Below are 17889 nucleotides of genomic sequence, written 5' to 3'. Positions count from 1 at the left end.
ATTTACTGATACATACCATGCACACTGTTCATAGCAGCTGGGACACAGAACTCAGCAGGAGAGACAAGAGCCCACCTTTGAGGGGCGTACATTCTAGTAGGGGAGGTGCAAACGAACAGCTCTAACACACAGGACATCAGAGTCCCGTGGAAAACGGGGTGGGCTGGGAGGCCCTGCCTCACTACAGAGGACGGCTGGGGGTAGAGGGCTGGGGTCAACCACCAAGGTCAAAGGGAACAGAACTCAGGAAAGTACACTCTGTTTTGGTAATAAAACTGCAGGGGCTTTTGTTTCCTCATCTTTTAAATTGGAAACACTTGTCGCTACCAGGGATTGGGGTGGGAGGTGCTCAGTGGTTTGGGGGAACTGAGTGGGAGTTTGGCTTAAAGCCTTTCCTTATTTTTTGGACCACATGAATGTACTGAAATAGGAAAGAATCTTTTCAGAAACAGTAATCACTTCCATGAACTGTTTCTTAAAGGAGGCCTGTCCATCTGCTAACTGCTGCCAGCACCGCAGATGTAGGATCCCCAGTGCTCCCTGGCCGGCATCAACTTAATCTCGAGGTCAGCTGTTTGTTAGCCTGTGGCACCAGGCTCACAATGACCACAGTGAGATGGACACCCTTCTGGTGGCAGGGAGGAGACTTGGGAAGCTGACGGCCAGGATGTTTGCTAGCAGCCAACATCCTCCTCCCAGGGTCTTGCCCATCCCTAAGAGGCTGTCTCCTGGCTATCAATCTCTCCTGATCTTTATCTTAGGTCACCAATCACTGCTGCACCCCATCTGGAAACCCACAGACCACACTGACATCCCTTACAAAATACTGGTCCACAAGACAGGATTTAGCCAGCACCCTGGTTTCAGCCTAACTCTCTTGCTTTCTTCTGTGGTGAAGCTGGGGCCCTAGAGGGCTTCCCTGGGCTGGCTCCATGGAGCTGGAGGTGGTGGGGACAAAAGGCTGGCTCTGTCAGTGGCAGAGGCCTGAGTAACAAGGACTTGAGAAGATTCAAGATATCCTAACAGTCCTCAATGTGACAAGCACAGGGCCATGACCAGGCGTAGCAGAACAGGGGGTCATTAGGTACGCTGCGTGGACTGAATGCTTGGTGGTGGTGTTCGGCCGCTGAGTCATGTCTGACTCTTTGTGACCCCATGGACTGCAGCACGCCAGGCTTCCCTGTCCTTCGTCTCCTGGAGTTTGCTCAAACTCATGTCCATCGAGTTGGTGATGCCATCCATCTCACTGTCCTCCCTCAGATTCATATGCTGACATTCAGTTCTCTATGTGCAAGTATCTGGAGACAGGGCCTTTGAGAGGTAATTAGGTTTGGGTGACATCATGAGGGGGCACCCCGACGGTCAGTATGGTGCCTTTATACGGGGATGGAGCCCAGGGCTTTCTCTTCAACATGTGAGGACAGAGCAAGGATATGGCCTTCTGGGAAACAAGAAGTTGGTCCACACTAGGCACCAAATCTGCCAGCACCTTGACCATGACTAGCCTCTGGAACTGTGAGACATCGTTCTTTAAGCTACCCGGCCTATGGTATTTTTGAGATAGAAGCTTGAAGACAGGCTGTTTGGAGCAGGGACAGCAGGGCACAGTAGGGTCAGCTGGGCTTGGGAGACGAGTTACTGTCTGCTAAATACTCCATGCAACACAAAGTCACTGACTCCAGTCTCCACATTCAGGCTGCCAGATGCAACCTGAGCATTAGACACAGCAGAGACAGCTGCAGGGGCCAGAGCCTCTTTTCTCTCTATCTTTGGGGGCCTAGAACTGGCCTGGCACTTAGAAATTGAATGATGGAAGAATATGAGTTTTATTAGTGGCGTGAGCACTGAAAACCCAGTGTTCTATACCACTTTAGGAAATCCTCAGTGTGAGACACGCAGGGCCAAGGACCCCCAAATTCAAACCTAGCCCCTTTACACAACTGACGTCTCTCAGCAGCAATATCTGTGTCCCTCTCCGAAAAAAGGCCAATAAGGATTTCCTTATTATTAAAGTTTATGGCTTTGCTGATACCAGGCCAGAAAGGTTGATTTACAGGCAACCTCAAGTAGCTAATGAACAATTACTGTGGCTCATCCAAAGGGATCAAGTGTTCCACACCACAGACCAGGCTCAAGTTCTATGTCATTTTTTAGAGGCAGTGCAAGGGATGAGGCTGGAATTTCCACTGCTGGAGTCTCCAGACCAGTCAATGGTTTGGGGGAAATCACTGGTTTCTGGCAGGCAAGACATTCAGAGTATCCCAGGAAATCCAGGACATGTGGCTGTGCCGTAGCAATGCAATGGGCCATAAAGCAAACAAGAAAAACAACTTGGTGAGTGTACACATGGCTGATTCACACCTGAAGCTAACACAACACTGTAAATCACCTATACTCCAGTAAAAATTCTAAAAAGGAGAAGAGACTTGGTTCTAGCTTTGTGACCCTCAACATGACACCCTGGGCTTCGGTTTCCTCATCAGGTCACTGCAGGCATGTGGAGGACCTTCTAGTTCTTATACTCTTTCATGCTTTCACTGGCTACTTTAGAAAACCAAACCTGTTTTAATCACAGCTTCTGAGAAGCTATCTACAAATTTTGAGGTTTCCTTATCCATAACAAAGAAAATAAAATTGGGAGAAGCCATTTTGAGCAGCGGGAAAAAAAAATGAACCATGGACTTGGGCAGTCAGTCTCAACTCTTAGCTCTGTGTGACCTAAAGCAAGTTACTTGACCCCTCTGAGTCTTACTTTCTTGACCTGCAGAATGAGAGATATTAATGTCTGTTGTAAGGACTGCGGAAGGATCTTGCTCATGCCATCTTACAGAAAGTATCAAATAAATAACATTTTCCTACTTCACTTTAAGCAAATTATGAAAGAGGAATGTGAACAGGCTGAAATGTCTGTTAAAAAAAAAATGAAAACTTTTTAAAAGAACATCAGAGGCTTTGACATTGGATAGATAATATTTACTTACATTTCCCTCTTCCCACATAAGAGCGTCTATCTTCTGAGCAACACTGCCCATCTCTGAGGTTATTGGGAGAGGTTCCAAAAGACTGAAGTTAAGAGGCTACAGGGAATAAAGGACACCCACCACAGGAAGCACTGTTCAAAGCGGGAGAAGACGTGACCTGACACATGGTCTCGGTGGGCACACCTCAGACAGGCTCTGTGACATCAGGAGGCCTGAGGAAACAGTCTGGGCCACAGCCAGCAGGCACGAGAAGTCCCCAGGCTGGGAGACTTAACAGCATGGTACAGCGAGCTCCCTAACCTCAAGGCAGCTCAACAAGGCACCTGAGCCTGGCCCCAAGGCAGTGCAGGGGTAAGAGGCGCTCCGAGGAGCAGCTCCAGCTCTAAGATAACCAACCACAGGCACAAAGACCCTCACCACATGGAAAATATTTACAGGTTTCCACAGTGAGCTCTAGTGAACTGTCACCTTAGGGCACAGGGCGAGCCCAGAGCAAGCTCAGGGAGGGACCCTCTGAACGTGGGGAAAAGATGCTGTGCTGCCACAGGTCTCAGCCAGCACGCTCCCTGTGTCCCCAGGTCCAGAACAGGGGGCCCCGGCACAGGCTCTCATGCTCCACAAGCTGGTGCAGACTGCAGTGGCTTTCCACCCAGAGAGCACCCATCATTCAGAACACAGCAATGGACCCATCTGCTCCTCGGGAGGAGAATGTATTTTAAACCTGGAACAGTCACAATTCTGAGATGTTCCACATGTTGTCAACTTTGCCTTCTACAGACATGGGGCCCCACCCCTTTGACGGGACCCGCTCTGGCTGTGGGAGGTACCCTCCCTATGGGCAGAAGTGTGCAGGCAGGCAAGCAACAGGCTTACAATTTGGACTGTGTCCTGTAAACACACAGCTAGGCTAGCAGAGCTGGAATTGTGGCTGTGGGGAACGTAGGTGGGGTGAGAAGACTGGGCTGTGCCCAAGGATTCTAGGTGTGCCAACCCTAGGAGAGCCAGCAGGCTACTCTGGATCACCTTCAATTCCTGTCCTTGTTTGCCATGCACCATGTTTCCAGATCTAGAGGGTCAATCCGTTCCCAGCTACAGCACCTCGCCATCACAGTCAATGCTGCAGGATTTCAGGGAGCCTTCAACTCAAGGTTGAAGCCTCGAGTCAGCACACATCCTCGTGGGGGGTTCTGGGATTGGGGTGGGGAGAGGGCTCTCCCTACAGTCCCCAATCCCTGGGAGTGGCTGCACACAGGAGGGAAAGGGGGCGTGTGACTCGGGCACCTGACCCCCACTGAGGTAGCCAGGGCCCCTCACATCCACAGTCGCCGTGTCCGAGAGATGGGCAAGGCCGCACACGTGAGAAGGCTGGCAGTGGACACAGGGCTCTTTCCTGCTCCAGGACAGTGGGGGCCAGGGCCCGAGGCTGGACTCCTTGAGGGCGCAGAGCGGACTGTGCTGCAGGGCTGGCTAGGCTCTGCTGGCTCCAAGGACTCAGTTCGGCTGTCTTCCACTCTCAGACAAACTGGGACAGGTTGGGGACCTTGATGTTGAGATCGCCAATGTTGATGTTCCGGGGCATCTCTGGCAGGTTGATGTTCTTCACAGCGGACACCGCCCGGGCAGGTGCGGCTGAAAGGCCACCCTGCAGAGGTATAAAGGCGGCTGTGTGATAAACTCACTGTAATCTGCTTAATGTTTTCACAACAAAAAAACAAGTGAAAGAGGGAGAGAAAATGTCCAAACTGAGTACATGTAACTCAAGCTTTGATTTTTCCATCCTATACCTCAAAGGTGGCCAACACAACTCTTTAGGTCAGTGGGTCCCGCAGTAAAGGGGCCCACACTCTGCACCCCAGAACACGTGCTGTGTCTCGTGCAGTTTCCTGGCCCCAGCGCCCACAGTGCCTGGCACACAGGGGCTGCCCAACAGATGCCCGCTGAAATAACCAGCTCGGTTTAACCAAGTTGTCTTCAGTATCAGGGTCACTTTTCAGGTTACAAAACAAAAATACAACACTTTCCTCAAGAAACTGAAGACTCTTAACAGACGAGTGCAGTCACAGGGACATTCTTAATGGAAAAAGGAATGTCCCAGCTTAGGACAACTGCTTGCCAACTAATAACATGAGATGGAGAAGAGCTGGCTTTGGAAATGACATGTGGCCACAGACGGGGGAGGCCACAGAGGAGGTGGAGCACACACAGACACGGAAGGGCTGGAGACAGAGCAGGGTACCTGCGGTGAGCCCCAGCCCTCCAGCGGCCCAGGCGTGCGGAGAAGGGCAGAGCTGATGAGGACATTCTTAAAACCATTTCCTCCACTTTCAGGATCCTGACTCCAATCCCACCCTTGCCCAGCAAGTCTCTGTTTCTTCCAGTTTCCAAACCTCTGGCCTCTGACTCACTTACTATTCCTGGAAGCTTCCCAGCCTGCATTTCTAAGAGAACTCTAGTTGTCACAATAGCTGCGGTTTGGAAAAGCTTCTTCAGCAGGACTGCCAGTCCTCACAGAAAGAATCCCTGGTTTCGCAAGATCAAGCTCTGATACACAAAGTGGTGAAGTTCTTTAAGACCCTCAGATAACTACAGAGGTAATTTGTCGTGCTTGCTGTCCCATTTGTGAAGGTGTGTGCCGGTAACCTCTGCTCCCTGGTACTGCTGACGAAGGTGATGGAGAGACCTCAGGGGAACAGGGTAGAACGTACTGGGAGCATCTGTATCAGACAGCACTATCAGGGGGTGACCTGGGAGTAAGCTATTTTCAAACTCAGCCCAAACTCTACTGTAGCTTTTTATCAGGCTAACTGGAAACTGGCCACTCAGGTTTGACAGACACCACAAGAAGTGGCTGCTTGGAGCCAGACTCTCAGGCACACAAGCTAGGAAACCACACTGGAATCTGAGGTGATTCTGGGTCCCCCAGGGGACATGTGGTCATGAAAGGAGGAATTACAACCCACATAATCCCCCAAGCCAGAAGCGGTCTGCCTTCCTGTGCCACCTGGCTTTCCATTCACACTTTTAGCCTCATTCTCACCTGTTTAATCTTCGAACAACCAAATGAGTGTCAATTGAGTCAGGGAAAAAAAGAAGATGGAGCAGAAAATACTCCTAAGGTTCCACAATAATCCAACTCCACACAGCACCATTCCTCCCTCTGCCCAGGTCTTCTCTAACCAGCCACGGCAAAATTCCAGCAGTGTCTCACCTCGGACTTCTCCAGCCTGTTCTGGGCTTCAATCTGAGCCACGATCTCATTCATGTTTGTTTCCAGGACCATCCCACCCATCACCACCTCCTGAAGGATGTAGTGTACCTGCAGGGGAAGCAGAAGTGAGAAGGGTCAGAGCCCCTTGTGGTTTTGAGGCTGTGGCCCCAGAGCAAACCCTGTGGGCTCTCCTGCAGCAGCAGAGAGGCCAGACACGACACTGGCACCTGATGCGCAATGAACGCCTCCGCCCCGTGGATCACCCACCTCCCGGGTGAGGCCACATTTCAGTGTGTCAAGACACAGATGTCCCCCAGGACCAGTGGCAGGAGGGCCTGGCTACACTCAAGGCAAGGTGATGCTGCATGAAGTCAGACTGTGTGTAAATTTCAGCTCCACTATTTGTGAGCTGAGTGACCTTGGGCAAATGATCCTTTTAGTGCTTCAGGTTCCTTCCAGGACTGCGGTAAGGGCTGAATGTGATAAGCTGTATAAAGCACCTACGTGGTGCCTGGCACACACTGGGCTCTAAATAAATAATGATGGTTTTCATTATAAGTGTGATCATCATAAATACCAACTGGTATTCAACTAGCCCAGCTATGACAGAACAGTTCCTGTCTGCATACATTTCCATGTGAAATACGTTATCCTCCAGGCTTCATAAGCTAGGTCATAACAGGCCCATCCTCTGGCACCCTCCTCATATGTTCTAGCTTAGAGAGGAAACCAGGTTCAGCAGGAACACCTCTCTGGTCATGGGGCTCCCATGTGGGCCTTCCACCCAGCTCACAGTTCTCAGACTGCGGTGATGGTCGAGTACTGTGCTGATTCAGCAACTCTACACTATGCATGCAGGGAAGCTTTCATGGAGCCCCAGGTGGGTCAGGTCAGAGGTGCCCACTGGGGTATGTAAGGGCTGGTATGTCACATTTCACATCAAGTCATATCAACATGGCCTTCAAGGCACTTTAGTCAACTTGGAAAGAGACCACCTTGTATGGTCAACCAAGTGCCAAATTAGTGGGACAGCCCTACAGGAAGTCCAAGAGGGGAGACAGTGGTGGTCAGAGAGGCCAGAGCCAGCTTCACAGACAGTGAGAGACCTGAAGCTGGGCCTGACACCAGAGAAGCAGGGAGGAGGATTTCAGCTGGTGTACAGTCTGAGGCGCACCCGGGTCTGGCTGGAATGTCAGGTTTACACGCGAGAGAGGCTGAGAACAATGCTGAGGAGGTAGTTTGGGTCTAGGGCAAGGTCTCTCAAGCTGCCACTTGGGGCTGGAGAGTTCTCTGTGGTGGGGAGCTGCCCCGGGCACTGTGGCAGGTGGAGCAGCACTCCTGGTCTCTGTCCACTGGATTCCAGAGCACCCCTTCAGCTGAGACAACACAAGTGTCTCCAGGTATGGCCAAATGTCTGCAGGGGCAACAACCGTCTTCAGCTGAGACCACACTGGTCTAGACTAGACTAGACTGTGGAGGATTTGACGGCCAATATACTCCACAGTATGGAGAGTCAAGAAAAAAGACATGTCTGTGTGTCTGTGTACTTTTGACATATGAAGTTTACTGGCCCATCAGTTCTCCATGTTTTGTTCACAGTAAGTGGGGAAATACACTAACAGCTGCAACTAGAGTACTTCTGACCTTGAGGGAGGATACTAAAGCATACATTCAGATACAAATATGTTTCCCTACACTAATTAAGCCTTATTAACCACTTTTCTGTCTATACTCATATGAGGTGTTCTTATATTTTACACAATATGAACTATTTCATTATCTATATGCAAAGGAGATTTAATAGTGAAACTCTCATATACAGATAGTTTATAAAACATTAAACAAGCTGGTTTTAAAATTAGTCTCTGGGGAACTACACTGTTTATACTTCCCCATCAAGAAATAGGCTTCAGAAAACAGTATGATGTTTCCTTAAAAAATTAAACATAGAATTACCTTATTACTTCTGGGATTATCCTCAAAAGATTCAAAGAGCGATTTGTACACCTATCTTCACAGCAGCATTACTCACAATAGTCAAAAGTAGAAAGCAACCTAATCAATGAGTGAGCGGATAAATAAAATGTGGCATATACATGGCAATGGAATATTATTCAGCATTACAAGAAAATCTTGCAATGTGCTCCACCATGGATGAGCCTTGAGGACATCATGCTAAGTGAAATAAACCAGACATAAAAGGACAAATTCAGTATGGTTCCATTTATATAAGGTACCTAGTGGTCAAAATCATAGAGGCAGAAAGTAGAATGGTGACTGCCAGGAGCTGTGGGGACGAGGGAATGGGGATGCTCTTCAGTGGTATGCAGCTTCAGTTTTGCAAGAGAAAGAGCTCTAGAGATGGGCTGCACAAAAATGTGAACTCATTTAACACTACTGAACAGTACATTTAAAAATGAAGATAGTAAGCTTTATGTTATGTAAATGTTACCACAATTAAAAAATAGGGGTCTCTATACCTGTACTCCTAGTATTTATTCTTTGTAAAGAATGCCTTTTTCATGGGGGGAGTGGTACTTGTTGAGCATCTACTATGTGCTGAGCACTTTATATGTAACTTATTTTAACTTTATAACATCCACCTGAGGTAAACTGGTATGTGGAAACTAATACATGGAAAGTCAATAAACTGTCCCAACCTCACATATTTAGCAGGTCATATTTAGTGACCTGATCACTGAATCTAGGTCTGACTCCAGAGCTCATGTTTCCACCATACTTCCTCAAAATCCCAAACTGAGTCTTTTACTCTCTTCTTCTAAACATAGAGGAAGACTCTACATGGAATCGCTTTAGGACTTGCCTTTGGTGTGTCAAAGATAAAGCAGGAATTCTTCCATGTTTTCTTCCCAAGGCCTAGACCAATGCCCAGTGTGGAGTAGGCGTGCTGAATGAATAACAGGCTTTTCATAAATCTGAACAGAATCCTCCTTGGGCTTTAGTGCTTAAAAGATGGATAACAGTGCGGTGGAGAGGCTTCATGGGGAAGGTGTAGTAAAAGGCCTAACAGAGGATATAAGGGGACCAGTGGTTGGTTAATAGAAAACATTAGTCTGATTTGAACACTGCATTGTGAAGTCATAATTTTTAAATATTATTCAAAAAGGTATTCAAGTGCAAGAAGGAGAAATAAACAAAAATGCAAACTCCATTTTCAACAAACTGAAGATAACCATAATCCAAGGCTCCCAATTAAAAAGCAGAGACATCACTTTGCCCACAAAGGTCTGTTTAGTCAAAGCTATGGTTTTTCCAGTAGTCATGTATGGATGTAAGAGTCAGCTCATAAAGAAGGCTGAGCGCTGAAGAATTGAGCTTTTGAATTGTGGTGCTGGGAAAGACTCTATAGAGTCCCTTGGACAGCAAGATCAAACCAGTCAATTCTAAAGGAAATCAGCCCTGAATATTCATTGGAAGGACTGATGTTAAAGCTCCAATACTTTAGCCACCTGATGCGAAGAGCCAACTAAGTGGGTGTAAAAGCTGTCAAAAGCAGGGAGCCCAAGCAAGGGCTCCTTTCCTTTTGAAAAGAAAGGATGCTACAGAGAGAGGGCATGGGAGCTGGAGAGCTCAGGAAGGCCTGCAAAACATGCTTCTTGTAGGTGAAGGACACACCCTCTGTGACCCAATAGTTTCCTGATTTTTGGAAGATAAGCGCTTCCTTGGACCTGAAGTTGGGGCTAAATGAGAAATCATCCAAATGAGCTCTATTTTGCCTCACAGAGCTGGTCTCTGTGGAGCAGAGAGGGCAGTCTTTGCATGGTAGAAAAATCACAGATGTCCACCTCTCTTGGCTGGGTAGAAATAAAAGTAAAGAAACTCGGCTGGAACCTGAAATCATGAGAACAACTGCAGTCAGCCTGGAACACAGACTTGGTACTTCCCCTAAACAGCATCCTGCAAATAGCTGGTCCCTGAAAAACCCACCTATTTAAAGATGAGTTATAAAAATGAAATCTGCATGGGATCTATATAAAGATACAACAAGAAAAAAATTAGGAAAGAAACAAGAAAACCAAAGGGCAGACTAAGACTACATGTCAGAAAAATGCTGTCATAGAGCACATAAAATGCAACAAAATATTTTACAGAATTGAAAAAAGAAAACTATGAAGCAAGAGCTCAAAGCCAAAGTGTAAGAGCTTATATGGGAGAAATGGAGACAAGAAGAGAAGACATAAATGGAAGGAAAAAAAAACACAGAGAAATGAAGAAGAATCTGGAAGGAAGAAAAGGGAGAAGAGACACTGCTAAAAACACAGGAAGGAGCAAAAAGGAGAGAAATTTTTAAAAAGCAAATAAAAGGAACCAGACAAAAAGAAGAGTTAACAGCAATAGGGAGAAAATAAGTTACAGAAGACAGCCAAGGAGATAAAACATAATGTAAAAGAGACCTGTAACATGGAACAGAAGAGGGATGTAAAGACTCAGCTCATAACTGCTGCTGCTACTGCTAAGTCGCTTCAGTCATGTCCGACTCTGTGCGACCCCATAGATGGCAGCCCACCAGGCTCCCCCGTCCCTGGGATTCTCCAGGCAAGAACACTGGAGTGGGTTGCCATTTCCTTCTCCAATGCATGAAAGTGAAAGTGAAGTCACTCAGTCGTATCCAACTCTTAGCGACCCCATGGACTGCAGCCTACCAGGCTCCTCCATCCATGGGATTTTCCAGGCAAGGGTACTGGAGTGGGGTGCCATTGCCTTCTCCTTCAGCTCATAAAGATGATGCAAAAATGTAATTCAAGATGTTCCCGAAAATGCACATTGCATTCCAGGGAAAAACTGACCCAGAACAGTCAGTGCTGAGACAGACCTTGAAGGTAAGGTTTCTCAATTTCCACAAGCAGGTGAAATGATCAAATCACTTAAAAGAGGGACACAAGCTTGAAAATTCCCACAGTAAAATTCAATGTTGGCAGAAAAAGGAGCAGTATTTACAAAAATTCCCAAGGAAAGAAAAGGTAACCTCAAGAATTTTACACCTAGGTGACCGTCAATTAAGAGTAACAGAAGAGAAATTCCTGTTTTGAAGAAAAAACTCTGCCAACCAAGAGGTGACTGGAAAAACCGTGGCAAAAAGACTGGCAGTGAGCACTGATTCCTTACTGGTAGGACTAAGATAAGTGGGGTTAGAGTGACAAGAGAATGTCAATGCTATATGCTTTGACAATGCAGAAAAACGAGAGCTAGTAGAATTAGGAAGATGGGGGGAAAAGAGGGAGGCAGCAGATTAGTAACACTGATTTCTCTACCCCAATGAAGAGCATTTAAAACCAACAACTCATGTAATAAAGATAGTTATTTTGACTTTGACTGTGACTTTTCCCTCAAAGTCCAAGCTTCTACTACAACCATCTACTACAGACACTACTCTGAGAGCCACCAAACTTTTGGTGTAGAGCCCACAGGATCTTTTCTACCGGTTAGACATCAGTGGGGGCTTCCCTGCCAGCTCAGCAGTAAAGAAGCCATCTACCAATGCAGGGAACACGGGTTCAACCTCCAGGTTGGGAAGCTCCCTCTGGAGAAGGAAACGGCAATGCACTCCAGTGTTCTTGCCTGGGAAATCCCATGGACAGAGGAGCCTGGTGGGCCACAGTCCACGGGGGTCACAAAGAGTCTGACACGACTTAGCAACTAAACAACGTCTATGCAATTTCTCTTGTATACACTTCACTCATAATGTATCATCTACAATTTCCAGTTTCTCTAAAGGAGAGGGAGGACTCAGATTTCTGTGAAACAGGAAGTACGGAATTTTTCTAGATTTTAGGAGTCCTCCTGCTCTGGTCTCCTTTAGTTATCCTGCCCAAACCAAGTTCAACTTCATTCCTCTTTTAAGTATCTTGCCTTTCCAAAGCAAGATAAGTTTTATAGAACAAATCTCTTTTCTCACGTATGGTTTATCTGTATATTATTAATTATGATAAATGACTTACCCACAATACCAATATAACTGGCATCAACAGGGCTGGAGCTATCACAACTGACCTTTGGTAACCACAGTGACTCATGTGGTGTCAACGAGTCAAGGATGAGCCACAGGGGATTAGCGCACGATGCCCAGGTTAACCTGACAAGTCGGTGAAGACCTTCTTTCACTGAACCTGCAGCGAACCATGGAAAGTGGGTGAGCTTTCTCTGAGTGGAGACAGAGGAGCCTTGAGAAAGTTGGAGGTTGCCAAGCATGAATGTGGGGAGAAGACAGTGGAGAATCAGCACCAAACTCATGTACCTAAAAAACTATAGGTAACAAATCATAAAGAATGGTTCTGACAAACGACACGAGCTGACTGATGGACTGAACTTGAGGATGCCAGAAGCAATAGGTAAAACCTCAGAGAACACTGAGAGTTAAAGATCGAATCAACAAAGGGAGGTAGAGGAAGAAGAAATCCAAAACCTGATCAGGGAGGGGGCACAAGAACAGAAGAAAGCAGACTTCTTCGAGAGTCCCCTCACAACAGTCAAAAAGTAGGAATGACTAGAAGTCAAGAGGTGTATAGCTCTGAAAAGCAATCTAACCTGTTATCAAGACTATTTCCCTCTCCCCTCCCCCCACACGTGGACATCTGTCTCCCATTTTTCTTTTCCAGGAAGCTGTCACATCACCCTCCCTCCAGAGGAGGTACCTGCTTCTATAACTGGTCCCGCTGGGCATCCAGTGTGGCCCCCTCTATTCTTTTCTGTCTGTATAAGCTAACTGTTTGAGGCCTTCCCCGTCTCATTCCCTAGAGGCAAGATGAAGGTCCTGACCTGAATGTAAGTTTGTACCCTGGGCTCTCTCAGAAGTTTTCCTGTGACCCAGTTTACTGATATAGAAAATAAGAAGAATAAATGTGGTGCATGCTGAGCATTCACTAGTGCTTAGGTATAGCTTTGGGACTCCTGGAAGGTGTGATTCTTCTGTTCTGAAGGACCTGAATCAGAGGTTCTGTGCCAACAAAGGCTTGGTAAGCAGTTGCACTGTGAAAATGCATAGAAAGGGGAAAACAGCCCTGGGAGGTATTAAAGGAGAGTTAAATGACTGTCTAACCTGCTGGGACTTCCTGATGGAAAGAAAGCACTTCTCTAATTGGAACAAGGGCTTATGGTGCTGCCGACTCTGCTGAGAACTGCTAATCCTAACCCTCACTACCTTCCACTATTCTTCATGCTGATCTTCTTAAGTAGTTCTATAAAAACCAGAGATTGCAAAAGGAGCCTTCCAAGATTTGAGGTGATGAACACCCAAGCCTTTGGTGAAGTAAATTCAAGAAAGACTGAAGACCTCTCCGGGCTGAGGCAATCACCTCTTCTCAGTGATACTGCTGTGTCCAGTATGCATCTCGCCCGAGGCACTCAGTTCAGTGCACTGTCATATTTTTCACTTGTCTGTTCTTCTCCTTGAAGGGAGACCTTCAGTTCAGTTCAGTCGCTCAGTTGTGTCCATTCTTTACAACCCCATGGACTGCAGCACGCCAGGCCTCCCTGTCCATCACGAACTCCCAGAGCTTACTCAAACTCATGTCCATCGATCAGTGATGCCATCCAACCATCTCATCCTCTGTCATCCCCTTCTCCTCCTGCCTTCAATTTTTCCAGCATCAGCGTCTTTTCCGTGAGTCAGTGCTTCACATCAGGGGGCTGAAGTATTGGAGCTTCAACATCAGTCTTTCCAATGAATATTCTGGGTTGATTTCCTTTAGGACTGACTGGTTTGATCTGCTCGCAGTCCAAGGGACTCTCAAGGGTCTTCTCCAATACCACAGTTCAAAAGCATCAATTCTTTGGTGCTCAGCTTTATTTATGGTCCAACTCTCACAACCATACATGACTACTGAAAAAAAACATAGCTTTGACTAGACGGACCTTTGTTGGCAAAGTAATGTCTCTGCTTTTTAATGTGCTATCTAGGTTGGTCATAGCTTTTCTTTGAAGTGTCTTAATTTCATGGCTGCAGTCACCATATGCAGTGATTCTGGAGCCCAAGAAAATAAAGTCTGTCACTGTTTCTTCTTTCCATTGTTTCTCCATCTATCTGCCATGAAGTGATGGGACCAGACACCATGATCTTAGTTTTCTGAATGCTGAGTTTTAAGCCAGCTTTTTCACTCTCCTCTTTTACTTCCATCAAGAGGTTCTTTACTTCCTCTTCACTTTCTGCCATAAGGGTCACAGATATATCATCTGCATATCTGAGGTTACTGATATTTCTCCCTGCAATCTTGATTCCAGCTTGTGTTTCATCCAGTCTGGTATTTCGCATGATGTACTCTGCATGTAAGTTAAATAAAAAAGGTGACAATATGTAGCCTTGACGTATTCCTTTCCCAATCTGGAACCAGATCTGCATACAGATTTCTCAGAAGGCAGGTCAGGTGGTCTGGTATTCCCATCTGTAAGAATTTTCCACAGTTTGTTGTGATCCACACAGTCAAAGGCTTTAGTAAAATCAATGAAGCAGAAGTAGATGTTTTTCTGGAACTCTTTTGCTTTTTCTATGATCCAGTGGATGTTGGTAAGTTGATCTCTGGTTCCTCTGCCTTTTCTAAATCCAGCTTGAACATCTGGAAGTTCATGGTTCATGTACTGTTGAAGCCTGGCTTGGAGAATTGTGAGCATTACTTTGCTAGTGTGTGAAATGCGAGCAATTGTGAGGTAGTTTGAACATTCTTTGGCATTGTCTTTCTTTGGGACTGGAATAAAAACTGACCTTTTCCAGTCCTGTGGCCAATGCTGAGTCTTCCAAACTTGCTGGCATGTTGAGTGCAGCACTTTCACAGCATCATCTTTCAGGATTTGAAATAGCTCAACTGGAATTTCATCACCTCCACTAGCTTTGTTCATAGTGATACTTCCTAAAGCCCACTTGACTTTGCACTACAGAATGTCTGGCTCTAGGTCAGTGATCACACCATTGTGGTTATCTGGGTAATTAAGATCTGTTTTGTATAGTTCTGTGTATTCTTGCGACCTCTTCTTAATATCTTCTGCTTCTGTTAGGTTCATATCATTTCTGTCCTTTATTGTGCCTATCTTTGCATTAAATGTTCCCTTGGTATCTCCAATTTTCTTGAAAAGATCTCTAGTCTTTCCCATTCTATTGCTTTCCTCTATTTCTTTGCACTGATCACTGAGGAAAGTTTTCTTGTCTCTCCTGCTATTCTTTGGAACTCTGCATTCAGATAGATATAGCTTTCCTTTTCTCCTTTGCAAAGCTTTCACTTCTCTTCTTTTCTCAACTATCTGTAAGGCCTCCTCAGACAACCATTTTGCCTTTTTGCTTTTCTTCTTGGGGATGGTTTTGATCACCGCTTTCTGTACAATGTTACGAACCTCTGTCCATAGTTCTTCAGGCACTGTCTATCAGATATAATCCCTTGAATCTATTTGTCACTTCCACTGTATAATCATAAGGGATTTGATTTAGATCATACCTGAATGGTCTAGAGGTTTTCCCTACTTCCTTCAATTTAAGTCTGAATTTTGCAATAAGGAGTTCATGATCTTGAGGGCAGAGTCTATGTCACATTCATCTCTGGGTCTGCACTGCCAAGCGCTGTGGTGGTTACAGCGGTACTTCACAAATCTGGTTGAATGGATGAAAGGGGCTTATATGGTTCACAAGTCCTGATTTTGAGGAGACACAGGCCTTCTGAGTTGGCCTGGCTTCCCACTCTGGCACTGAAAAGTACCCTCTACTGCCTGGACATAGAGGAGTTAACCTCTACAAGTAAAAGCGGGTTAAAATGAGCTTGCTTGTTTCATGTCAGGATTGATGCAATCTAAGGGGGAAAATAAAAGTGTCATTTCAAGGACAGATGTGCTCCTTGGGGACACAGCTCTGGAACTGCAGGGAATGGAGGCAAGTTACTTTCAACAACCCTATCCAAGAACAGAGGATTCTAGGATCTTCAAAAGTTCATCCTTGGTTATGTTTCTCACTGAAGTAAAAAACGTCCTGAATCCAATTCCAGGTGAACAGAAGCCACCACTGTCTATGGCCATTAGCGTAACTGATGCCATCTTGAGCCCACACAGATCCTCCTGTCCTTCTGCTGACCCTTCCCAAGACTGTACTGTGTGGTAATCCCTTCTCTGTTGTTGGGAATTGTACGTAATAGATAGTGTTTAATAATCATTAGAACCAGGTGGCCTCTATGTTCTGTTAGTCCCCAAACAATGATGAAGACCTTTGCTCACTTATGCTTAACACCCATGAGACTAGTAACCCATTCATAAGTCATGATTTAGGAACGCATGACTGTTTCCAAGCATACACCTTCTCCTGCACTAGGTAAGCTATGAAACTGTCTCAGTGGCCCCTCAGCTGTGTGGACTGCAGCTACAAAAGCTTCTGGAGCACTGTCTGCCTAACCCCACCCTGTGAGTAAGTTACCCTATAATAATAAACTGATCCACTGATTATATAGAGCCACCTGCCTTGTCTCTCAGTCTCAAGATACCTTCTCAGTTGAGTGGGCACTTCTCCTTCCCTTGGTCCTCCAGGAATCACTGAAAGCAAAGTGATCTGGAGCCCGGTAACAAACATTACTCTTTTTCCTCCAGTAAAAATACTGTCTCCAGGGATTGTGGGCCATATTCCAAACGTTTAAGTATTAAACTTAACAATGTATTTTTCTACAGATATAATAAACAAGGCTCTCATGCCAGTAGGACAAATGCTGACTCAGGACGTGGTACCACAGAGCAGCCGTGCAGTGACAACGAAGCACCATGAGTAACACTGTTCCTACAGTAAAATGCAGTTCTATATGGGGACGGCAGGAACCCTTCTGGAGGAACTCCACAGGCAGAGGCGGGAGGTAAGATCTTCCAGGACACTACTGGGACGTTAACACATACCACACTGCAAGTTCACTTATATCCACAGAAACCTCTCAACTAGATCAATCCTCTTCAAGTATTTCACACTGGAGGACAGAAGCCTGCCATGCACAAAAGACAAGTGCTCACATCCCCACTGGCTAGCCATACTCTCCTATCTTTTTTAAAACAACGATCACCACAGAGAAGACAGTAAGACACTAATCAAACAAGAAAGCATGGTCACAGAGTCTGCTGCACTGGAACAGGAGGATGCCAATACTGCAACACTCAAGTTCTGAAAGAGAATTGTTAATCACTAATAAAACAGTCTACTATATAAAAGCTAAGTGCTGATAATTTTTTCTACCCCAAGTCACAAAGCCTGTTTGGTTTCATCAATTCCTAGGAAACGCCTCCAGAGAGTAAGGAAGGAAGAGATTCTAGGTAAGATGGGGTATGCATGCATCATCTCCTTGTCTGTGTTAGCGGGTGTGGTGGCTCTTAACAGGTCAGTGGGTAGGAGGACCCTCACTGACAGGGGAAGGGAAAATCGTCTGAATCATTTTGCTCAGAGCCAGTCTCTAGTTCCTGTATTATCCATTTTAAAAAGAAATGAAAAAGGGGAAGAGGGCATAAAAACACCTTCCAGAAACGTGGCATCCTCTGCTAAAGAAAACAGGTAAACAAAGCAATCTGTTTAATAAAGTTCTATTTTTCTCTTTTCCTTGCTATTAGTGTCTCCTGAACTCCTTATGAACTTCCTTGGTCTTTGGACTTTTTCCACAGTTTTCTTCAGATGACTTGTCATGAAATTCCATAAGACTCAATACTTAGCCCCTGACTTCCTGCCTTTCATTCTCTTTTACT

General features: G+C 46.0%; 1 protein-coding gene across 3 annotated transcripts in view; it reads right to left on the bottom strand.

Moving 5' to 3' along the window:
* Positions 1-2951: 2951 nt before the first annotated feature.
* AP3S2 (adaptor related protein complex 3 subunit sigma 2) overlaps positions 2952-17889 on the bottom strand; it is a 41212-nt gene continuing 26274 nt past the window's right edge. For 2 of the 3 annotated variants that reach the window (XM_086364575.1, XM_086364576.1), the window contains 2 exons: positions 6190-6297; positions 2952-4623 (listed from right to left, as the gene is read on the bottom strand). In XM_086364575.1, coding sequence (XP_086220701.1) covers positions 4495-4623; positions 6190-6297 — 237 coding nt within the window. In that variant the 3' untranslated portion in view covers positions 2952-4494. The remainder of the gene's footprint in view (positions 4624-6189; positions 6298-17889) is intronic. The other variant, XM_086364578.1, reaches the window with a different exon arrangement.

The sequence above is a fragment of the Bos grunniens genome, chromosome 21 (assembly GCF_055505025.1).
Source record: "Bos grunniens cultivar Pamir isolate PY7600 chromosome 21, Bosgru_T2T1.0, whole genome shotgun sequence".
Classification (NCBI taxonomy): Eukaryota; Metazoa; Chordata; class Mammalia; order Artiodactyla; family Bovidae; genus Bos; species Bos grunniens.
The sequence above is the reverse complement of the archived record's forward strand: the minus strand, read 5'-3'. Positions and strand labels throughout refer to the sequence as shown.